Source organism: Uranotaenia lowii, chromosome 3 (assembly GCF_029784155.1).
Source record: "Uranotaenia lowii strain MFRU-FL chromosome 3, ASM2978415v1, whole genome shotgun sequence".
Classification (NCBI taxonomy): domain Eukaryota; kingdom Metazoa; phylum Arthropoda; class Insecta; order Diptera; family Culicidae; genus Uranotaenia; species Uranotaenia lowii.
The window spans coordinates 93,646,058-93,672,056 of record NC_073693.1 but is presented as its reverse complement, the minus strand read 5'-3'; the positions used below and the strand labels follow the sequence as shown (position 1 = coordinate 93,672,056).

The 25,999-nt window shown below is 33.9% G+C and overlaps 1 protein-coding gene across 1 annotated transcript in view; it reads right to left on the bottom strand.

Moving 5' to 3' along the window:
• The window catches only part of LOC129751900 (uncharacterized), a 444,615-nt gene that overhangs the window by 28,774 nt on the left and 389,842 nt on the right, over positions 1-25,999 (bottom strand). The window contains exon 7 of the mRNA XM_055747666.1: positions 4,467-5,239. Coding sequence (XP_055603641.1) covers positions 4,467-5,239 — 773 coding nt within the window. The remainder of the gene's footprint in view (positions 1-4,466; positions 5,240-25,999) is intronic.

Below are 25,999 nucleotides of genomic sequence, written 5' to 3'. Positions count from 1 at the left end.
CGGAATTTGATTTTGATAATCTAATTCAACAATATGTTTAGAAATTGAAGAATCGAAACCCGAATTCACAGTGAGAAATGTGTTCCAGAATTGATATTAAAAATGTAATAATTTCGAATCACGATTCAAATAAATAATTGAAAGTTTTACAATCAGATCTGAATTCATAGCGGTTATTACACAGGGCAGCAAAATACAGAGTTTACGAACAAGTTTTGAGTACTTTTGGGACGCCGATTTCAAATCTGCTATTAGTTTTCATCAGCATTCTTCCAAAAATAGGTGAAAATTCATTCAACAAATTGTGCACTTTTTTTAGCAAACCATAGAACATTGCAAGCAAGGCCGTGCGGGGGGGGGGGGGGGGGGGTTTAATTCCCCCCCCCCATGAAGATTTTTTCCAAGTAAAATTTTCAGTTCAAAAAGTGAATTTACTGTAGTAACTTGACATTGTTTGATCCCAAAAAGTGTTTAAAATTAAATGGTAACTAACATGACACAAAATTGGCTCGCCTCCGGCGGTATTCAGTGCTAAATCACTCTTAGCCTATGACCTTTCATTCTACATCACTATATTCACGAATTGATATATATTTATAATTGTCAATCCGATATTCAAGTAATAAACTTTTTCTATTGATATTCAATTTTTGACATACAAAAATCTTACCTCGTCTTTGAAATTGGTTTTTATTAAGAAGGGTATCTAAACAAGTTCGTCCATAACTTTATTACTTATCACTTACATAATTAAAAATGTTTATATCATTACAAATTTTAAGCAGATACAAATTATTCAAGAATCCAATTTTAGTCACAATTTTATTTTGTATTTCTTGTTCTTCAGCTCCACATTCAAGAGGATTTTGATAAATTCCACAATACCACAAAATTCACTTTTTTCTGGGGTGCAATTAATTTTAGAGCTAAATTTGATCAATTTTCGTGCTTCAGGGACTTTTGAAAATAGATTAAAATTATTTAAGAAAATTCTTCACTTTTCTGACAAAACTATAAAACATTACAAAAAAAAAATAAGGATCAAGGTTTATATCATATTTTTTCACGATCCTAGGTAATTTTGACACCTGCGAAAAAAGTTATAAAATTTTACTATTTGTTTACTTTTCCCAATCCTGTGAAATAAACAAATTTCAGTTTTTAAAGAAGTATTAACTAAATTGAAGTTCAGATACTTTTAATAGCAAAAATCAAATCGTTTTGCAGATTTCAGCAAATATGTTATATAAAATATTTTTTTAATTTTCAAACTTTCTCCAGTAATGTTCTAACATACTTGTCGATAAACTATTGAATTTTATTTTTAAAATCATGCAGCATGATCATCATCATTATTATCAAAATATTATTTTTGAATTGAATAAAGTATAATAAACGATTTCAAAATCAGTTTTTTTTTCGTTCATATAGACTTGTTAGTTAATCAATTATCAATAAATGATTGAAGTCGAAACTGATTCACTTTTAATCTTATAAACTTCATATTACTAAAACGAGGGATAATTGAAAAAGTGGGGACTTTATCTTTTTCATCGTCATTTTTATTAATGAATACTTTTATCACTGTTAGTTATATTTGTAAATTTAATTTATCGACCTTATTGGTGATAGCTATATTCTTTTAGTGAGAACATTTCAAAACTATGAAAATTATAGGCGAATAGAAAGTTAGGAGGAATAGATATATACAATGAGTGAGTTGAATTTGATTAGAAGCATTTTCATCATATGTCATCAATTTGTTCCTCATGGAAAGAATTTTCATTTTCAACATCTGGAAACGTTCTTTCTAAAACAACATAATTTTTAACGAAAAGGGCGATAAATTGAATTTAAATTTTATTTTAATTTTCATATAACCTAACAGGATTTTCTAGTCGAACCAATGAAGTTTTTGGAAATATTTTCAATAAGTTAGCTTTGTTCTTCAACTCTGCATTTTTGTGTTCTGCAAACATAATTTTCTTGGAAGCCTATTAATCTGGATTTTTCAATAACTTTTGTAGTCTTTTATTCTGATAACTGGATAAATTGGAATATAAAAAAAGAATTTTATCTATGACTTTTATCACTGATACTCTTGAAATATAGTTTATTATTTTTAAATCAAATTCTATTTAATCTCTTGAGTTCAAAATTGATAATTTTTCCCGATAGAAAATTCACATTTCACATCGTGATTATATATTATTTCATATTTAAGTTCTAACAGAGGCATTTTTCAACCCTTCAATTGAAAATGAATTAATGATATGTAAATTAAAATTAAAGTTATTATTATTTTGCTTAATAATTTACAATCAGGATTAATTGCTGAGCTGATCTGAAGTTCATTTAAGAACTCGGATTTAATTTCTTTTTAAATCTGTTGTTATGTATTCTATTTCTTTGCACTCATCCTTATGTTCAATGCTTCAAATTCAGATTTTATTTGAAATTTAAATTCGCATTTATTTTCTGTATTTCGAAAATATTGACTTCATTTATCTAGTTTAGAACAAGAATCACTATTCTAAATTATTTTTTAATAACTTACCGGAAATTACATTGATTTGAAACTTTTAATTTTGATATATCTTGAATCGTAGCAGTAAAGTTTATTATTTTTTCGAGTGTGTGTTATGGTCAAGAGTAAGAAAATGATTTAAGAAATAAATTTCTTATTTGTTGTGTATTTCTGGTATTGTTATTATTTCCAGCTAAATTTGAATTTTGAAACCCCCCCCTCCATGACGGGTCCTTCGCACGGGCCTGATTGCAAGTACTGAAAAAAAGATTTTAATTGGATGACCAACTTCCATTAAGATCACATTTTTTGTTGTTTTTTTTTGCTTATATCAACGATGCAGTTGGTGGACAGTCATTTAAAAACTTATCCGGTACAAATGTGATCGATGTTTACTCTTGAGCTCGAACTTACGGACATCGGCTCAGGAAGCAACTGACTTGCCAACTTAGCTATATCACAAGCCCAATTTCATAAGACCGCGAATAGTTAAGATTGCGTAGAAAAAAAAAAGTTACAACTGTTTTATTTTTGTTTTTCCCCAATTCAGCAAAAGTAAATTCTCGAATGGAGAAATTTCATAGAAATTTGAAATCAAATTTAATATTGGATATTTTTAAAGCATAAAGTCAAATCGTTTTGCAGTCTTCATTAATGTTATTGAATGAGTAAAAATCTATAATATAAAATACTAAAATACTTTTAAGTGATGTCAAAATTATTTGTAAATTTTTCTTAAAAAAAATTCAAATTGTAGTTTTAATTTGTTGTATCTCTGAAACTGGAATATCTAGGCAAAATATGAATCCTATATTGAATGAAGGATAATAAAAAGATTCAGTTTTTTTTTTAAATTTGGGTTTGTTAGTTCATCAGTTACACTGCCGACTAAAAGTTTGGGATCACCCCCCCCCCATGCAAATTTTGATCGTTCTTATCTCAGCCGTCTTAGGACACATTGCAAATCTTCTGATCTCATTTGAAAGATAATGAGCAATAGCTATTTCGGAGGTATTTTGCCCATAAATAATGTTTTAGTTTTGCACCTAAAACTTAACCTAAAGTTAGAACATTTTCAAAAATTCGCACTCAATATTCAAAGCCAATCATCTCGCGATAGGGTGAACCAAATTTCAAAATTGAAGTTGCATTAGAATCCTTATTGTATACTTCTCAAAACACAATCAAAAAATTTTGTGCAAAAATTTAACAATGTACTATTAATTAATAAAATAGACACTTAAGTTATCGTCCAAAAGTTTGGGATCACCCCTAGTATGGTGTATTATTTATGGGCAAAATACCTCCGAAATAGCTATTGCTCATTATCTTTCAAATGTGATCAGAAGATTCGCAATATATCCTAAGACGGCTGAGATATGAGCGATCAAAATTTGCATGTTTTTTAGCGGGTGATCCCAAACTTTTGGCCGGCAGTGTATATAAATGATTGATTTTATTCAAAGTTGACCAACTTTAAAATTTCCATATAGTCAAAACTAGAGGAGATAGACTAAATCTTAAGATTCAAATTCAGTACGCCAACATCTTCCAAAATCAGTTATTTGAACATATTTCCGAAAATGCTGTTCCTTAGTGTTATTAAACGCTTATCTCAAATGTTTGCTTTTTGAAACGTATAGCTGAATGAATATCATAAACTGTTTTTTTAAACTCTCGGCTGCGCAAGTTATGAAAAATTAACTTTTTATCAACATTTTATCGCATGGAATATCATAGATTCCCATATTTAAGTTGTATAGAAGAATATCAAATCCAGTTAAATGAGAATATTTGTCAAAAGTTTTTACTACTGTTATTTTCAAATTTTTGAAAATACCTCTGATTTAGTTCAAATTCAATGAAAGTTAGAAGGAGATGCAATATGCAACAACCGTTGTAGACAAACCCCATGTGACAGAAACAACAAATTACTTACATGGTAACACTATGCTTCTGGTATCTTCCGCCGGTTGTTCCGGTTTGCTTCCTAGCGGCCGGCCCAGTTCCAAAATTGGCCACCGCTTCGTTCGAGAGCACCTTCGGAAAAAGTGCCCTCAACGCTAGTTCCCGCCGTTTGAAGGCCCGCGGAAAATCGTACGGCAGTGTTGCCAGCGCCAGCCGATCGATCTGCTCCCACCTTCTTCGGCCGGCACTGTCAGCCCTGTACAGTTGCTTCCACTTGACGTAGCACAGCAACATGCGGCCATAGGACTCAACAGTGTTTGTGTTGACACCCGAGCCAGCGTTTGCCGGATGTCCCTGGCCGAAGAAGCGCTCGAAAACCGGACCCAGAATCGGCTGAAATTCCGGGCACGTGCGGACGCTGAGCAAGGTCAATGCGATAAATTCCTCATCCCGGCGGAATATCAATCGCAGGCTGCTGATGATGGCGTTGGCTTCGTGCAGCAATTGCAGCTCGGTTCGGTTTGGGTTGTTGTTGTTTTTATTTTTCTGGTTTTGGCCGCTGGGATGAGGCGGATGCTGGGGCTGACTTGTGGAAACCGGAAGTGCTCCAAAACCGCGATGGACGAACGATTGGGTCTGCTGTTGCTGCTGGTGACCGGCTCCGGGTGTTGTTGGCTCCGATTTCATGTTGGCCGTCAGAAAATCTGTCCGATGGATAATGCCTTTCAGCAGATTACATTTTCGCTGAATAAACTCGGCCAGTGCATCGATGTTGATGTAATTGCTTTTGATTTCCAATGTGGACTGCATTGAGAGATTTGGAGGGGTTTTTTTTTGTTCAGGAGGGAAGAATCAATTGACGGAAACTGTAAGTTGGCAATCGAATATGACAGAAAGTTTTATAAGTAAATTGATAAAGAAAAATGGTGAGAGCAGCACAAAGTAGATAATCTTGAAAACGTTAAATGTTCTGAAAATATCCTGAAAATCATTGAGACCCGAGGTTCGGACCGGCGCGATTTGTTTTTTTTTTGAATGACTTGATATGGATACACTCTGCACAAACATCTTTTAAAAGTAAAAGGATTTCAATAAACTAATAGAAAATAAACAAGAAGGTTTTGTCACATACGTAAATATCTTAAAACTAAGACCATTTGATTAAAATTGTTTTACTGAAAATCTTCAGGAATTTTGTCTCGTCTTTTATCTAGAGTCTAGACGAATGAAGATGCCGCTTATGATTATGCGCTATGTACTAAACGTTAAATTTATAGAGCTGTTTTGAAATTCATGAAGATTTTTTCTAAGTGAAATTTTTACGGTAGTATCGGGAAATTCGTTGATCTTAAAATGTGTTTTAAAAGCAAGCAAGTCAGAAATTATTGCCTCTGGCGGAATTCAGTTTCAACTCAACTTGTTGGACACCATGTAACAGGTGCTTACTTCTTGCGATGGCCATAAAATTACCAAAACAAACCTAAAATCTAATATTCACTACTTTAACTTTACTACTAGAAATTTGGATTCAAAAAAATCGTTTATGCCATTACAAATGTTATGCTGATATGAAATATTCTTCAAGGAACCAATTACAGTCTCAATTAAACAAAATGTTTTTCTTGTAGGTATTGTATCAATGCTCAACATCACATTTAAAAAGGTTTTGATAAATTACACAAGACAACAAAATTTACATTTTTTCGAGGTGCAATGAATTTAAAACGTTATTTTGATTAATTTGGGTGTCCTGAATTTGAATATGCAATTTTTCCATCAGCTTTTGTTAATAGGTTAAAATCATTTAAGAAATTTCTGCTATATTTGACAAAACTTTAAAACAAAGACATAACATATTTAATATTTAAATAAAAATTTAAAATCAATCATAAACTTTTCTCATGACTTCTAGTAATTTTGAGTTTTGCGTAAAAAGCTATTGAAGTTTTTTTTGTTTACTTTTCCTCGTTTAACGAATATTTAAAGAAGTATTTTTTAAAGCATATATCTAATCGTTTTGCAAGTTTCAACAAATTTGTTGAATGAAATCAAGTTTGTTTTTAAACTTTCTACAGCAATGTCAAAAAAAAAAATCTTTCTTAAACGGTCAAAAACTTATCTTTTTAATCTTTGTATTTCTTTTTAATTTTCAATTTAATTTTATGGTACAGTTTTCTTTAATTTAAAATAAATTTAACGAATTTTTTAGTCAAACTATTTAAGTTTTTTGAAATATTTTTGATAAACTTTTCTGTTCTTTTCAATTCTGAATTTTTGGTGTTCTAAAAACCTGAACCTTTTTTTCTTAATCAAATATTCACATTTCAAATCGCATTTTTTTTTTCCAAACACTACAGCGGAATTTAAAATCAACCCTTCAGTTGAAAATGAAGAAAAAAAATGTAAATTAAAATGAATAATAAATAACAATCATTTGCCTTACAAATAATCATGGGTAATTTTTTACTTGATCGGACTTTTATGATAAAAGTTTTTTTTCTCAATCTGTGTTTTATATTTTACTACAAATATTTACTACAAATATTTACTACAAATATTTAAAATAGACTGCTTGGAAATTATTTTCATTGATTTGAAAATTTCATTGTAATTTGTTTGAGAAGTTTCGATTTATTTTATAATTAATTTTTTTTGTGATAATTATGAGTAAGAAAATTAAGTTAGAAATCCATTTTCTTATATATTGCGTATTTTTGGTATTTTTGTTATTTTTAGCTTAATTTGAATTTAGAAAACCCCACCCCATGGACGGGTCCTCCGCACGGGCCCGTTTGTGATCATAATTATGTATTTCGCTTTCAAGGCCATTTTTTTAGCAAATTTTATCCAAATAAACTACATAACACAGTTATGATAGCTATGATAAAAAAAAACAATTTTTCTAGTTTTATAAGTACTTCTTGGTTTTAATTTAAAAAACAAAGAAAATATTTGGTTGTGAACTTTGAAATGGAATGCCCGGATTTTGCTAGGTTTTTAGATGTAATAGCCCGAATTTGGCCTGCCTGTATTAGTGGGGATTATTTAGGTATTAATCGAAATTCGGGGCATGTGATCGGATTGTGGAATCTGTATCCAGCTTATTATTCTTGATTATTAGCTCGGTTCATCGTTGGGACAAAATCCAGATTTGAATCTTAGTATTGCATTTGAAACTGAAACGAGATTCATTTTCCATGTTCGGAACTTATCATCCCGGAATATTAAAAGAAAATATTTAAAATTACAAACCATTTTTAAAGTTTGGATTTAAATTCAAATAAGAGATTTCTGGTTGAGGATTCTGTTTTAAAATGCTCTATTAAGTTCATAATTATTGAGAATTTTTGTTTTGAATTTAGATTCAGATCAATTTGGGAATTCAGAATTTCTCAGGTTCAAAATGCAAAATTTAGATTCGGAATTTGAATTCAAAATTGCTCAAAAAAACAAAATAGGTGAAAACCACTTTTATAAAATAAGGTCTGAATTCATTTTTAAGATCGCGTTCTTTGAAAAAAAAATGAAATTTAAATTTAAGTTTTTCTCATATTATTTTAATGAAATAAATTATTAATGATAGGTAGTTTCTTGTTGATTAAATAACTTGTACTTGATCTCTTCTTGATCAGCTGAAATTTTTTTTTTCATGGTTTGTTGTTGAATATTATTTAGATACAGACCCCGTTCGATTTTGGCAACATTCGGTTTTGGCAACATCCGAGCAAAAACCGTTCGATTTTGGCAACATCCAAAAAATACGGTTTTTGTGTAACTTTTTTATTTTTTATTTTCATTTCAAATTAATAAAAACTAATGTAAAACGTAATACTAGCATCAAATTTTTCAATTTGGTTTATTAAGAATAGTTTTAAACTAAAAAAACACGATTTTTTCCATGTTTAACTGCTAAAAACTAATATAATTGAGCCAAATTGAAAAATTGTATGCTTATATAAGGTTTTACATCAATTTTGAATAATTTGAAATAAAAAAGTGACAAAAAATCTGTTCGATTTTGGCAACATAAAATTTACGGACGTGTTGCCAAAAACGAACGGGGTCTGTACTTCAAAACCAAAGATCTAAACTTAAATCTGAATATATCGAGTTTACAAAAGTTAAAAATACAACTGATTTAAATCCCAAACTTATTCTAGTTTTTCATTATCTTGTGATATATTTTAACTAATTTTTTTTTTCAAATGAAGCCTTTAAGATCCTTAATTTATTTTTTAAGCTTCAAAAATTGGAAACTTTAAGGACTTTTGTTTTCAAAAGTAATGATTTAAAATAAATAAGGCCGGTACAAATTTCAAATCCTTCTTTTGTCACTCGGAGTTGGAGCATCGCGAGGGGGGGACAATAAAAAAAATGCGAAAAACAAATAATTTGGAGTAAATTGCACGAAAGCTTGTATGCAACACAGTTGCATAGAATGTCATTGCACAAAACCTAAAAACATGTAATTTTTTATCGAAAAATTCTCTAAAATTAAGAATACAAAAGGTGGAATAACTTCCATCTTCCAAAATTTGTTTTTTTCGTCTTGTAATCTTTTGGATTCTCGAATTTTTTTTTCAAAATTTACATTAAATACTTCAAACTTTATTTATTTCCCCCTTCGGGTTTTTAAAAATTTCGAAGGGGGGGGTGACAAAAGAAGAAATTGATATTTGTTCCAGCCTAATACACATACATTTATATAAAAGAACTTAAACTCGAATAATGGAATACTTTTAGTAACACATATTTGTTAAACTATTCCATATGCTTGCATTTATTCCAAGCAGAAACGCTATAGACAAAATTTTTCACCAAACCCTCCTCCCCTTTTTTTGAGCTATTAGCATACTTGTTTTTCCCCTTTCTCGCCTACTATTTGGTTGAAGAATTAAAATCGCATAGATCGCAGAAATTTTATTTTGCTTTAATTTAATTTTTTTTACTCAAAATCAGTTTCGTCGGGATTAATAAACATACTTTGTTCAAATTTCCTAAGAAAAAAGGGAAAAAACCAAAATCAGTTTGTAATATGAATACACAATTTAGAAGAAAATCTTAAGAAAATGCATCTTTCTTGGTGTATTGTACAACATTAAGTGTATTGCAAATTTTTCAAGAGCCAACTTACAATCTAAAATCTTTACTTCGGATCGAGTAAGCAATAAAAAGATTTGAACCAAAAATTTTAACTTTTACTTTTACTTTTGGAAATTTTCATCGATGGTTCAAAGCTTGGAATTTGTTCAAGAGTTTGGTAGATTTATCTTATTTAATTACACTATAGAAAATATGCTCAAATCAAATATGCAAAATCTACCAGCAATATAATGCATTTAACCATCAATCAAAGTAAGTCCCTTATTTGTCATTAAAGGCTGAGTGTTTCAATAATATTTTGGAAACGGGAATTTTTATATAACGGTATATTTTATACAACCGGCAATACGGCTTCAAAGCCGGCTGCAGTACACTGATAGCTATTTGTGAACTGATTAATTTTGTCATAGAAAATATAGACACGTAAAAAATCGTTGGAGGATTGTTCCAAGATTTGAATAAGCCTATGATACTTTAGATCACGAAATCAAAAACCTTGATTGGTGTGGTATAAGAGGTGTTGCTAATACCATCATTAAAAGCTACCTTACCGGTCGGAAACGATTCATGTCTATCGACCAAACAGAAAGCTCTTTGGAACCCCTTGATGTGGGTGTACCACAAGGCAGTAATATTGAGCCATTGTTATTCTTATTATACATTAACGATTTAGGCAATCTACCTTTAAACGGCATTCCCAGACTGCGGATGACACTGTTTTGTTTTATCCTTAAAATTGACCAAAGATAATAGTTAAACAAATGACACTGACACTGGACGAAACACTTTCCTGGAGTCTTAATATAAACAATATAATCAAAAAAACATCGTCCTTGAGTGGCATTCTTTGGAGGGTTAGGAATTTTGTACCGCGTCGTTTTCTTATGAAATTTTACTTTGCATTCATTCATTCCCAGTTTAACTACCTTATCGCAGTGTGGGGGAGTGCATTTTCGTCTCTTCTTGTCCGGTTGCAGACGTTACTGAATCGTTGTATGAAAACTATCATTAAACTACCTTTCCTCTATCCAACTTCCTAACTTTATTCAAATACATCTCATAATGTTTTGCTTTCATCTAAATTGTGCAACTTGCGAACATTAATGTACGTGTTCGATAATTTGAACTCCACAGATAATAACGGTAATTTATTGTTTAGCTCAGGTACTCGCTCTTGAATTACTCGTCAGTCGAATGATTTGCTTCAAAGCCGCTGTTCAACATTTTTAGGTCAACGCCGAATCTCTGACATTGGACTATTAGACCGCTGCAAAGAATGACTTTTTGCTCCCATATATTTTTTCAATGCATTTTGGGTCACCAAGCATCAGTGTAAAATTTGAGATGATTTGGTTGGTTCCTGAGTTAGCGCAACGCATTTCAATTTTGTATGGAACTTTGTGTGGAAGAAGAAGTTTTTGCACATTCAGAAAACACAGAACACAGAAAATTCAAATAAGCTTGAAATGAAGTTGGTCTTTAATTTTTGGTTTTGACTATTCTTGAGCTTCATTTTTTGTTAACATGACAAGCAGCTAAGAATTTCATGAAAAAAAGTTGTAACAATTTAAAAACAAAAAATCTGAAGCCATTGAGAAGTATTTAAAAATTACGGATTTTGCTTGCTAGAGCTGTTAATGATAGCATAAAATGTTTTTGCAAAGGTTATATAAATAAATAAATACTCTGGCAAAACAAAGCAGTTTTTTGAAATTTTTTACTTCCATCCTACGGTTACACAGCATGCAAATAAGCAGAAAAACACGCTAAAACTTATAAAAAATTGAAAAAAAATTTATATCGTTGAATAACTTTTCTGGGGTTTAAGTTAGATTTTTGCTTTGTTCATATGAATAGTACTCAAAAGAATCAAGGAATGTTTTTAAGCCAAAATTAATTTTTTTGGAACTCTTAGTAAATCTCTGGCGATTTTTGAATGAAAAATTTTGTTTTCCCATACAAATCTCCGTACAAAATTAAAACTCGTTGCGCTAATTCAGGACTGAATGGATCGCTTCCAATATTTTTATTGCTATTTCTGAGAGCAAAAACAACCAAAAAAATTATGAGGTGTAAAAATTTAAGAATTTGATATTTCCATACAAAGCTTTCAGCGGCCTATTGGACCATTATCCTACAGATCTTTCAGAAGTCTTTAAAAGCACTAACAACCGTAGCTCTTTCAAATCCCAACTCATTCGTCACCTCAAAGAATTACTTTAGTCTTCAACTTTATCACCATGCCAGTTTTTTTCTGCGTCAATAATTTTATTTTTTATTTGTTAATTTTATTTTAGAAGTAAAACCTTTTGTTAAAATATTATTTTGTAAAGCATTGGTGTAATAAATTCTAGTTTGATTTTTGTTGTTTTTTGTTAAATAAAATGGATCTCTTAAAAGGAAATCTGTTTCCACTGAGATTCATGTCTAAATTTAGTTTATTGTATCGTACTATGTCCCCGCCTAATTTAAACATTTTTTTAAGTTCTCAGCATGAGTGAATTTTGCAATGTACTGCAATGTAAAAAACCTTAAAAAAGAATTATAAAATATTTTCATGCATTTTTTATTTAAAGTTTTTTTTTCATTCATGTATTTTTGAAGCCAACTTAAACTAGTAAAAATTAATCGCCAAAACCTTCCCCTAAGAGGCAGTTTTTCCTACGGCCCTGAAACTAACAATTACCTACCTAACATACAAAACAAAAACTTACTATGAGAAAGCAATACTGAAAGTTCAACGTTTAACTTTAACGGCTAACTATTTCCTGGTAAGTACAACACATTTTTAACCCACGGCTTTAAATTACGCCTATTGTAAATTCCAATACAGTTTTCAAAGAATGTGATGAAAATTTGGGTTACTTTTCAAAAATGATTCTACAGAATTTTGCAGACAGACGTTACGTAAATATTTCAGCAAAAAAAAAAATCTGAAAATCGAATTTAAGCAGAGCTCTGGTATTTCTAATCACCAGAATAAAAAGTTGTGGAAGTTGAAAATGTTCTAAAAACTAATCATTTTGGTCGAAATTCTATTTGCGTTTCGCACTCCATATTTAATTAAAAAAATGATAACGAATAGTTCCGATGATTTACAATTCAAAAATATATGTTTAAAAGTTCCAAATTGATATTTTCATTACATAGGTTAACCGATGCATATTCAATCATACGCTCGTGTTTGCCTAACTCTCGATTAACGTTATTAATAAAACCAGAGTGCAGTGATCTGTTTAACGCCGGGACAGCACGCAATGTTTTGATTAAAATAATCAAATTTTATCTCATTTCACACTTGACATCTGTACCACAGCAGCATAGCAATGTCAACACAGCATCAGCAGCATCAGGGAGATATCAGAACTGGAATATTTGTTCGCAAACATAATAACTCCGGAACCGGACATCCAGTTAGCTATATGTAGGTAAATGGTTTTTTTTCTTTCACAAGCCAGAACTCGTGCAGAGTGAATGAGCCTCGTCTTGGCAAGAAACACCATCGCCATAAATGGATGCATGGTTGCCTCACACCACGGGATGCCAGACAAATTATTCGCGGCAGAATAATTATTATCTGGCAAATTTAATTGATGGCAATTACTATCGTCAACATTTCGGAAACTAATTATTCATGAAAACGCTACCACACTCTCTGCTGGGATTTTCCGGGACTTCCGCTTCCGGAAAATGAGTTGGAACTGAGCTGGGGTGGAAATCGATATTGATGCCACTGGTGGTGGTATTATTCGGAAGGAACTAATCAAGTTTCCTCCTGAATTACCATATCAAACTCAGGTTTGAATTTCGTTCGAAATTTTCGGTAGATTTCGCATTCTTTCTTATATATTTCTTTCAAGTAAAACAACCATCATAATTCTAAATAACAAATCAGTCCATTTAGAAAACCATGTTTCAAATTGATGAAACCTAATAAAAAAAACAAGTAACACCAAAAGCTTTAACAAATCTACCGCCAAGCTTACAGATAGCTGCAAAATGATGATGAAAGAGTCACCGCCATCGCCATTCGCTTCCGATTGGTTTGGCGGTTTTACCTTCATAAGTACTCACCAATGAGATTGCTCGACGAATGAGTTGCGGTTAACTTTTGGGGGATGACCTGAGTCCCGGAAATAAACGCTCTGGTGAATGAAAGTTACTCTGCCGAATGATTTGCTCTCTATGATGGACGGTGTATTATGAAAGTCCTCTGAACATATGGATGCTTTTGGGGGGTTAAGTTTGATTGGTTCTCAACCAATTATATACTTTTTATAAAAAACATATCAACAGTTTCTACAAACAGAACAAATTCTAGTAAAGTATGTATGCTGCACGATTTGAATGGAAATTTAACTGTTTATTTGAAATTAAAATTGAAAAAAAAAATCAAAAAACTGCTTTGAAAAGCCAATGAATTTGTTTATTTGATATTTAAGAACAACAGTGACTTTCGATTTCTTTTAAAAATTTTGGAAAAGTTTCTCCAACTAAACTTTTTAGTTTGAGATCCACTGATTGGACAGATAAAATTCCGGTATAGATGATCGTAATAGCATTTGACCAAATTGTTCACCAGAGAGCGATTTAGGTATTCCTCATTAGGAAAGATTTCCTACATGATATCGATTATTGGTAAGGGAATATGCAAACCATTGAAACGTAAGTTTGATGTCGGAAAAATAATTCGAAATTGAGATTTTTACAAAATTTGCAGTTTTTGATTACTTTGTCATTTTTACATTTTCTACAACTTGAATTTTACTAATTATCATTTTTTTTTAATACATGTTATCTGAAAATGCAGTACTGAAAAGTATATGTAAGAACATCAATCAGTTCTGACGTAAGTCACTGGTCTTTCAGGACAGAGCGAGAGCGCGAGTTCGATTAATTAACGCTTCAACTGCAGATCATTCAGCCGTGCTGCAGAATATCTACCACACATAACGGCGGGCGCCAACTCGCCTTTCCAGCTAATGGTTCGGTCCGGTTTTAACGACTGATTTTTTTGTTCGTCATTTCACTTTATCAAGCCAGTATTGCAGCTTGCATCGAATGGATGCATGAACGGAAGATAAAATAAGGGTAAACAAAAGCTTCAAGCGTTGATGAGCTTCATCAACTGCAATCAGCAATCACTGTTGATCCGCATCTGGACTACGACGTCGAGGCGCAAAAAACATGGCAAGGAAAATGCAAGAATGTATTTGACGGAAGTTTAATTACTGATCCCGGGTTCCGTTAATGTATGAAAATTTTGCATCCGTCTGTTGTTGCAGATAAATAACTTGATTCATAATCAACAAACAGCGAAAGAAATGTTATGTGTGCTTCTAGTTACAGAAAACAAAATTTTTCAACACGAGTCTCAAATTTATTACGGGTTCCAGCCCCTTCGGTGAGCAGCTTTTTTTTGTCGAAAAATTCATGTTACACATGAAACAAGAATAGTACCGTAAAACGAGGCAACATTGATTTTTCTAAGTTAAAAAACCTAAATGTTAGGTTTCAAATTGGGAACAACTTGGTTTTTTTTTTGAAAATTTCAATTGTAATTAAAAATGTTATTTCAAAATCTTGATATACCTATCTATTTTTTCGAAGGCTCGCAAACAAACAACCTTTCTGATGAAATCAAAGCGTTAAGAAGCAGCAGGTTGATTTATGTGACAGTTCCATTTTTTTCCTTGGTTATAGTTTTGGTGTAGTTTTTGTTGTATTTTGAGGTAAAAAAGAGGGACGTTTTCCAAGAGTAAGCCAACAACAAAAGGCTTTTTTTTTAGTTCGTCTTAAAATTAATAGCTGTTTGCTTTACGCCTTGCTAGCCTAGCTTTTATACTAAAATTTATTTACATGTCAATATGAGAGCAATGAAAAATTGTGCTATTGATCACAATACAGCAATGTGTTTTTGATTCAAAATCGATGTAATATCTGCTACCTGTCATCGTTCTGTAAGTTCCGCCATTTGGCTTCTCCTCTCATTCTCATACGTTGAGCATTCAAACAGCAAATGTTGCGGGTCTGCTGAAGCTGCTCCACAACTACAGCGAGCATCTTGAATCCTGATTCTGGCCAGGTGCGCCGGCAAACGAGAATGGTTACTGATCAGCTTGTTATTATTGATAGTTCTCTTCGACGAAAGATTTCTCCCATCCACCATAGTCTATTTGTACTTTCGGCAGGATACCGTAGCAATACCTCCCTTTCATTCCACTATTCCAACTTTGTTGCCATACTCCCAGCTGGCGAATCTCCGAGGGAAATGTAATATCATAGTGACTGAAGGTATAAGATGAGGGGTTTCCGTCTTCAGTGGCTTCCTTAGCCAGTTGATCCGTGGATTCATTCATTGCGATTCCTTGATGAGTGAGTAACGTGATCGTTCCATTTGTATAATCTGTTCTCGGATCATTAGTTATACTTCTGGAAGATAAGCTCTGCTTCTCTTATTGGCCAGATATTGTAGAGCACTCAAACTATCGGATAGTAGCACATATTTTCCACGTGACAGATTGTTGATTCACAATATACCGTCTCTTATTGCTAGTATCTCTGCATTGAAAACCGTACAATAATCAGATAGCTTTATTTTAACCGAAATCTGCTGGTCAAAGGTGACAACAGCATACCCGGTACTGTGTTCCGTTTGTGATCCATTTGTTGCTAAAGTTTTGAAGTCTGGGTATTTATTTATCAAGTATTCTTCCACTAATACACAGACACTATCTTGGGGTGATGTTGGATTTAGGATCAAATCTTTTGCGTTGCAATCTACTCGGATGTCATATTTACGCATAGATTAGGGAAATATATAAATACCGGCGTGAACTAACAATTTAGCTGTTGGACACAGGTCATGGAAACGAAGTATAGCTCTTTGAATAGAAGTTTTGAGAATTCCAGGTTTCAATTGGGTCAGCTGCATACTCCTCAAATACGATCTGATTGGAAGCTTTTTAGACACGTATTGTTCAGTAGTAATTCTTCTTCGAAACTTAAGCGGCATAATTTCTGCTCTCACTTCCAGAGATCTCGTGCGGCAAGTTCTGGCGGACCCAAAACATATCCGTAAGCATTTCCTCTGTATCCGATCAAGAGGGAGTAAAACATTCTCTTTAGCCTCGCTATAGAATAAAGAGCCATATTCTAAACAAGCTCTAACACACGACCGATAGATAATCAGTTTAATAAGGTTTTCATATCTGATTTCAGTTTGTTGGATAGCCAAATTCCGCAGATTACGAGGTTTCCTTCGACAGCATATCATGGCACTGCATTTGGAAGACGATAAACTTAGTGCTAAACCATGTAGGACATCACGAATGACGTCCAATCCCGATTGCAGTTTCTCAACCGCATTTGGTGGAGAACTATCGCGGTAATACAGCGCGTGACGTTCGTCCGCAAAACACACTACAGGAACTATTTGCTTAACTTTATTCAGCAGTCCGACTAGCTAAATTTTGAAACATATTAGAGAATCTTGGGGCAACCCTTGCCAAGTCCTTCTACGTAAGTTCCTTTGTTGGTCCACCGATGTTACTAATATACGTTCACACATTAAGTGATAAACTGTTCGTATGTACCAACTGTTAATACCTAATTTTCTCATGTCGTCAACCGAGCAGGGTATGTTAACCTTGTCATATGCACTCTGTATGTCTAGGCAAGATATGAAGGATACAAAGATACTCGTTAAGGGATATTGCTATCCTTGCTTCTCCGAACACCGCATGGATGGCATCCATAGTACTACAGCCTTTTCTGAAACCGCACATTTCTTTATGGAACAGTCCAGAAGATTCCATATACCACTCCAGTTTCTCGTATGAAATTTGATCGACTCCTAGGGAGGAATTATGACATCCTAGGAGAGATGCCTGAATGTCCGCTGTAGTGATCACTTCTGCAATGCCTCATTGAAGCTCTTGATGGTTGACTAGGCCGATTCCGATGGATGGATTGTCTATCATTTGATGAAGAAACCAAACTTTCGTTGGTAGATAACACAAACTCATCGTATGGCATGTTTTGGTTGGCTTCGACACGTTCAGTCATATTGTCACTGAACATAGTCCAGTTTATCTTGCTGAGGTTGGGCTTAGCAGGGTATTTATGTGCATTCTCCTTTGATGTCCAAATCGAATATGATAGGCGCATGTTCGCTTATGTTTAAGGCATCCAGTGTATCCCAATTCGAGTTGAGACTAATATGAGCAGATAAATTTCAACATCTACTGAACTATTCTGTCTGTCTGCTTCAAATCTGGTGAACTTCCCATTATTGATAACGACCAGATTAGCTTCGTTGATTGCTGTTTCGTATTTTGGGATCCCCACATCAAATGTTCAGCGTTGAAATCGCTTGTTATTACGCATGGTTGAGGTACCCCTGAGAAAAAGGTTTCCAATTCATCCGGTGTTATTCGGTCTTGGGGACGAATATACACCGAGCAAACGGTGAGTGTACTCCTTCCAAAAATCACTTGTCATGCCACGGCTTGTATTGAAATCGATCGTTGAAGCTGGATGTTTGTTGATTGGAGTCCTTTATTGCAGATGTTGGCTACATCCATAGAATTACTGCGACTGTCGAGCCGATACACGTCCATATTGTGTTTTCCAAAGCGCATATGTTGGTCCAGGTGGGTCTAGGAAAGAAGAGCAATAGTTATTTTGTTTGAAGTAATGATATTTAATATGAAAGGAGCTTTTCTAACCGCGCCCCTACAGTTCCACTGTAGGATCCGCAGGGGAATATACGATGGAGAGCCTGATGTTTACCATAAGCGCAGAGAACGCATGAACTCCTGTATCCCGTCTGAAATGACACGGCTTGCAGTTCGTCTCGATAATTTTGGTTAATACCTCTTCATCGGCATCAAAATACTTTTCCCGTATTTTTGGATAGTCTCGTCTACTACTTGGGACTCTGTAGTAATTTATTTAGGACGTCTTCAAGTTTGATATCTACGTGAGAGAGTGGAGGAAATGCTTCGTTATTGAAAACAACCGAGAAAGATGTTGACTCATTTGAAGTCGATGGATTGGCTAGGGCTTCAAACCAATTGATTTTAACTTGTGAAAAGGTGGTCAGCTTAACTCGCATTTCATCTCGTTTTTGAGTGAACATGGGACATTTGTTTCGTTCGTCAGCGGAGTGTTCCCCAGAACAGTTAACACATTTAGGGTCATTCGTGGGACATTCGTGATCATCAGCAATGGGAGTTTGTATGCAGCGATTGCAGCGTTTCGTACTGCGATAATTGTTCTCGTGGTGAGCCAATCGCTAACACTTACAACATTGCCTAACGGGGTATAGGTTTGATGGGATACAATACTTTACTAAACTCGATATGAGTAGGTAAGTGAGTGTCCGAAAAATGTGAACACTAAATACTGTCCACAGTAAAGTAGTCGTTTCCCCCACTTTTCTCGTGATCCACCTGGATTCAATAATTGAAGTATTATGGTCTTGGTTAGCTCTTGCCTTGTCAAATGGATGCGCATGCTCGAGCTCCGAGTCGGAGACTTCAGGGTCGATGTATGCGACTCCCAAACACTCGCAAAACTTTTGGGGAATGTACAGCTTAGTATTGGGATACTCTTTAGGAACTTACCCAAATTCACCATAGCGGTATCTAACCAGATGGAATACCATGCTCATTCTTAAAAAAATGTGTGAGTGGAATCGAAGAGCCCTTACAATTCCTCTTCACTTCATCGATTCGTGCCGGTTTATTTCTGAAACTTTGGAAAATCTCGCATGTTATACCGATACACAAGAACGGTTCCAGGCTCACCGTAGAAAACTATCATGGTGTTGCAATTCTCTCTGCAATACCCAAATTTTTTGAGAGTAACTATTGTATACGATAAGATTTACCCGTAGATTGAAACGAAGACTTCGGACGGTCAACATGGTTTTCTCAAGATACGCTCAACCGTAACGAACCTAACAGAGTTTGTATCGAGAATCTCACAGTGGATGATGCAAGGTTTTCAAGTTGTGGCAATATACACTGACATGTCCAAAGCCTTTGACATAATCAATACAAACGCTCTACTGTCGGTATTATGCAAGAATGGAATAACCGGATCCTGTCTCCAATGGATTCGTTCGTACCAGGTCGAAAGAACGTAATACGTCAAACTGGAGAACGTGAAATCTAGTACTTTCTCGGTCAACAGTGGTGTCCCACAAGGGAGTCACTAGGGACCCCTTCTTTCCATAGCTGTTATGAACGAATTTCCTGAAGTGCTGACTGATGTGTTCACGCTGGTGTATGCCGATGATTTAAAAATATTTTTGCCTATTCGTCACCCGGAGGATTACGTGACTCTGCAAAACGCCTTGCACAGGTTCACAGAGTGTTGTAGTAGATTTGGCCTAAAGATCAATTCCTAGAAATGTAACGCGATATCATTTTCTCGGAAAATAAGCAATATCACTTATGAATACCGCTTAGAGAACGATTTCATCATTGCTCGGCAAAGTTCAGTGAAAGACTTAGGAGTGGAGTTGGACGCGGAGTTAATTTTTTCAAAACACATCGAAATGCCGGCATTGTGTGGCAACCGTACTACAACGTACACAACAACAGACTAGAGAGAGTTCAGAAGAAGTTCTTGAAATACGCTTTGAGAAACCTTGGGTGGCAAGCAGAAATGCCGGAATATCGAGTCTTGTGCATGCTGGTAGGTTTGGACACGCTGGAAACTCGAAGAAAATCGATTGGCGCACTGATTCTAAAGGATTTAATCTGTGGAAGATATCATTCACCGTATTTATTATCTTGTATATCTCCGTACGAAGGCCACAGCAGTTTACGAAGCGTAAGGCCGTTTCAACTAGCTAATCGGATCCAGAACTACGCCAGAAACGAACCAATATATAGAATGATGTCATTTTACAACGCAAACGTCGATATTGTTCAACTAAGCATGCCCAGAGAACAAATCCAAAGGAGAATTGTGCAGTGCTCTTTTACAAATTAACAATTACTCAGTTATTAAGTGTCATTTATATTACAGAATAAGATAAAGAGCTGAAGTCTAGGATCTAATCAATAAACCTAAAACGCATTGGCATCGATTTTCCATGAGGATTTTGGTCTCCCTTCTTGACTTGGCGACTGCTTTGATATAACCTTCTCCAAAATTTTTATGGATCAGCGCGGATAGTTTGGCGGTAGATAAGCTTTCTTCTGGAGCTTCAGCGATTAACACAAAGGGCCCGGTAAAATTTGCGGCATATTTACGGATGTGCTTTTGTGGTTCCCTTGAACCAGAAAGACTCATGATTTCGCACAAACTGTAAAGTTTTCGCACAGACCGATTATTAGATAGCCGTTTACTCAACGAAAGCTGGGAGCGAACTGAGGACAAAAGGCTTGAAACCCTATCAAATGATAAATTTTGAAGGAAAAAATCAAGGGGAATAGTGCGAGGGCATAGAGGATTGAATGAAGGCAAAATGTAGTTTTTTTGTACTTAAAATTTCATAATTCGTGCGGATTTTTTTTATTATCTGACGGGTTTGCGCCGGGGGTCTTTAGATCTTCTCCAAAATTAAAAATTTGGATCTAAAATTAAATCTTTAATTTAATAAAAAATTTGCCTATATTTGATAAAAAATGATGGATTAAAAAGTTGCCTTGAATATTTTGTTTGATGAATCAAATGTTTTTCAACAATACGGTTTTTTTTTGTAAAACTTAAATTGGTTGAAATCACAAAATACAAATAAGGGTTAATATTGCAATTTTTTTTCAAGAGTTTTATTTCAAATTATAATCTTAAATTTGGTTTAAGATTATAAGAAACAGATTTTTGCTGCAGAATTTTAATCGCTTAGTTTTCCTTTGGACATTTGATTAATTTCAGTCGATATTGAAAATCTTTCGAATTTTCATAAAAGTTTGGTTGGTTAAGCTTATTTGATTTGAGCCTAGAGTTTATTTCAATTGAAGGCGTCCTGAAAATATATTCTGTCTTAGATCAAATAATCTATATCTCTCAGACTCTGGAGCAAGTTTATAGATTTTATCATCAATGAAAGTTTCTATTTTTGTTACTGAAGGCTTCATTATACAAATTTAGCTTACAAATAGAAAATATTATTGACATATTTTCAAAAGTAACTATTTAATACGAAAATCAATTTATTTAACAAACTTACAGGTGTATATTGAAATATAGAATAATATTTTTTTTATTCATGCTTTGTTTGAGAAAAAATACCATAGAAACTAGTCACTAAAACTCCTACCATGAGGCGATTTTTCCTACGGCCCTGTTCTACAATGCTTTCTTACTTTCATACTATTATTTTCCATAAAAATAATATGTACTTATACGGGTTCCTCTCGTGTCTTGCTCGTGATCGGACGCGTTTTCAGATAGCTGCATTGCCATTAAATACAAAGTGAAATTTGGACAGTTGCTTTTACAGAAAACAGCTAAATATGAGATACCAGCTGATGAAACCCTTTCAATTGTGGGTTTATGAAAGTATTTAGTTTGTGAGGATAAATAAAGCCTTCAAATTATGTGGAAAATGAAGAAAATTAAAAGTGATGATGGCGTTTTTCTCAGCTGTGTGAAAAAAAGATGCTCCAGTAGCAATGATGGGTCAGGGAATTGTGAAGAATTGTGTGGAAAAGAAGGAATTTGTAAATTTTAAGCTTTGATTGAATATTTTGTGAACTTCAAAGAAAAATTTCCCGAGCAACATAGGTATGATGCTGGGGGAATTAAGGCAAAAGAAACCCGAAAGAGAGAAGCTTTACCCGAAATTTTTAAGCAGATTCAAATTTCAGAGCTGGTTGCTATGTTGTGACAAAAATACACGTCTGGTGATTGGGAAGTATCCGAAGTTGCAGATAGTTTTTGCGGTGAATCCGTGCACCCATAGTGGATTATCAATATACATACACATACATGAAAAATAACATGTACTTATACAATTTTCAAAGTTATTAAACAACTACTTTCTCTTTAGTGGTAAAACTGACAGCAGTGGGAAGCATTTCGAGAAACAAGAGAGATTAAGAATAAATTAATAATTTTTGACATCAATTTTTTCAGTACTAACAAATTAATCAAGGTACAAATTTTCATGAGAGCATAGTTTAGAACCTATATTGAACATCTCCAACATTTTTTGTCAGCTTTAGGTAAATAAGTTAAATTAAACGCAAAAAACGTTCTTACTATTATACTGCTGAGAAACGTGCTGATAAGGTTAAATTTTAAGATATAATAATAGGAGAAATTATGGAGTTTATTTGAATCGTTAAAAATCCATAACATTAATTCATGGTATTTTTTAATAAAAATTAAATATTTAATTAGGTTTTTGATGTTTTTTTTTTCGAGAAATCTAACCTTTTACTGACATTTTAGATCTAGGTCCATAAAGGGTACTAGTCCAGTACCAAAGCAGGAACAGTAGGTTCAAAGTATGAAATTTTGATCATCAGTATCTTTCTCAAAATCGGAAAAATCAAGGATAAAAATTCTCATTGAAACTTTCTGATAAGACCATTAACTACGAACCACAAAACACTTGTCCATGTATGAGAAAAACATAGGTTTATATAAATAACCGCTTAAAGGGTCCAAAGTAGGGCAACTAACCCTTGTTTCTTTTCGGTTGACCCCAAATATTTGGCAATTTTCACGAAGTCTTCAGAAAAGTTACTTTCTGTAACCTGACAGCGAAAAGTATGTTGGTCTACTTTATTTATCGGAAACTTTCTGAACGAACACGTTCAATGCGTACCCTAACCTCTATTATGACTCTATCAATACCAACATTTTTTTCACTTTGATGATGATCCCATAATCATAAATCATTGTCCCGTTACTTTCAAAAGATGTGTGCGAGAGAGACAGAGAGTGTTTGTGTGTGAACTCAAAGTTGGCGCCTTGAGGGACGAATACGCTTTGAAATTGCTGCAGTTTCACATCCGGATCGCTTCGATGCCACTTCGCAAACCGATGCTACCCCGTTGCAAAATGGCGTTATATTCCAACCTCGTTGTGAATTGTTTGGGGGCGGGGTTTTTTTTGTTGGTTGATTGAGAAATTTAGATCCTTATGGAGAATGCGTTTGAGGACACTTGGGAATTGGGATGCGGCATCATCGGATTGCGGTGGCAATCGAAGTGTGAAATAAACTTACAACAATTTAATCGATGGCCGTTGATTGATGAGTTGATCAGTTGCGTTTACTGGTCGATTGAACGAGGGTGAAACGTTGCAGCCATTGAAGGCTGATTGATGAGTTTTTCTCCGGGGTTGATACTGATGTAGTTGTAGTCGGATGCTGGTGTAGTTTGTGTTGAAAATCGCGGCAGTTTGATTGTTGTCGGTTGCTTTTAAATAGTTAGCGCGCCCACTTCCTCCCACAAGGAGGAGAAAAAACATGGGAGAGAATGGTTAAAACAATTTTTTTTTCAACATTTGTTTGCCAATGAATGGACGGATAATTTCGATGGTGAGAGAAGTGTGGGAGGAAGTGCACGCTGATAGTGACGCTGATGAAGAGGTGCCTCGAGAGTTTTTAAACTCTTGCGGCTGTTGATTGATGATTCTCGAACCCGGACCTGAGGAGAAACTTTTTGATTGCATTTAATTTCATTGATTTCCTTTTCGGCTGCGGGGTGTGATAATTGGTTGAACAAACTTGAAACAGAAGAAAAAATCAAACTCATGTTTCAAATGAGAATCACAAAATAAAGTTGAAAAACAAAATCAAACATAAAGCTCATAATACAAGTAAAAATTTTATTTTGTTCAAATAATTTCTTTATTTTAGATTATATAATATCAATTCAAATTTTTAAGCTTCTGGATTTGGATCATAGAAACAAAAACGAAAATCTTAAATGCATTTTTTAAATTCAATTAAGCTTGCCCGTTTGTTCCGATTCATCATCTTGTTAAGAATGGCACCTTTACAACCGGGGCTCCACCAAGTAGAATGGCAATGACAGACGTCCTTTTGGCTGAGATGAAGGTGCAAAGCAAATGACGGAATCCGGCAAACACAATTGGCAATGGCTGATGGCAAACGATGATGACGGCGTGTGGTGGCTAGCCCCACACTAACCTAACCGGGCTGGGGGTGTGCCAGGAAAGTTGACACTACTGAATAAAAGACGCTGATTGGTCATCACAAAAGTAGCGGTTTGTGGTTTTTCTTATGTTTTAGCTGCTTGCTGCTGAAACAGGAAAGGGACATTTGTGTCGTTTCGAGTTAAGTGGCGAACGTACGTTGAAAACTTAAAGTCAGTAAGCTTGGAGTCAGCGAAATGATCGTTCTCGGAACCAGATATATCCTAGAATTTAATATTGTTGAAAGGGGTTGTCACGTGTGATTGTTCTCGGAAACTTTAAAAATTAAAAAAAAAACAATCTATTTAGATGATTTAAGGTGTTATAAAACACTACTTTTGAAGTGTGAAAATTTATCACATAACAAACTATCGGTATTTGAAAAAATGTAAAGGATGGATACCGTACATTTAGGTCTTTTATGATGTGCAATGGGGAAATATGGACCAAAATAAGGTTTTAGGGCCTAAGTTATTATTTATCTCACATAAATGTTATATTCTCAGAAATTCAAATCTGGCGTTGGAATGGACTGCAGCCATCTGAGTGGAGTGTTGTTTTATTTTATTTACTCAGAAATAAGCTTTCTATGTGTCTCAGCAACATGAAATTTTAAGTCATTGAAATTCCATTAAACGTTTTAGTTCGTAAGCATCCTTTTGGGAAATGAAACTCTTAAAATATTTCTAAAGCAACTATTTACAGATGAAAAGTTCATTGCACGGAATCTATTTTGCCCCACTTTACTCCTATAATAGCTTAAAAATGCATAACTGCGTGATTTATGAATAAAAAAACAATAAAGGAGAAAACAATGGTTCTCTAAAACTTTTCAGATGAAATTTTTTTTTTGATCAAAATAGGTTTCACGAAATTTTGATTGTTTTTTTTCTGATTAATAACTGTGAAATAACATTTCACTCTAATGGTTCTGATCCAATCCAACGGCAGAAAAATCGGGCGCTGGATTTGAAAATGAAATAAAAAAAATCTCAGTAGAACAGTTTTTGAGTTAAAATATGAAATATTGGAAACATAAAAAATGCACTTGTACTCTGATTTAAATATCTCTGACTGCATAACATTAATTCGAAATCTATTTTTTGCGTATTTAAGGTGAACGAATTTGCTATCGACCAACTGGACTTCATTTTTGTGTATGATCTACAATATTATTGAAATTAGTGACTTTATGATAGAAAAGAAATGGGGTCGTCCAAATAAACTTTTCACTATTTTTCCAATATTGGTTAATTAATCATTAGATTTAGATGAAAAATTGTACATGGAAGTTTTAGACTCGATTAACAAATTCCAGGATTCGAATTT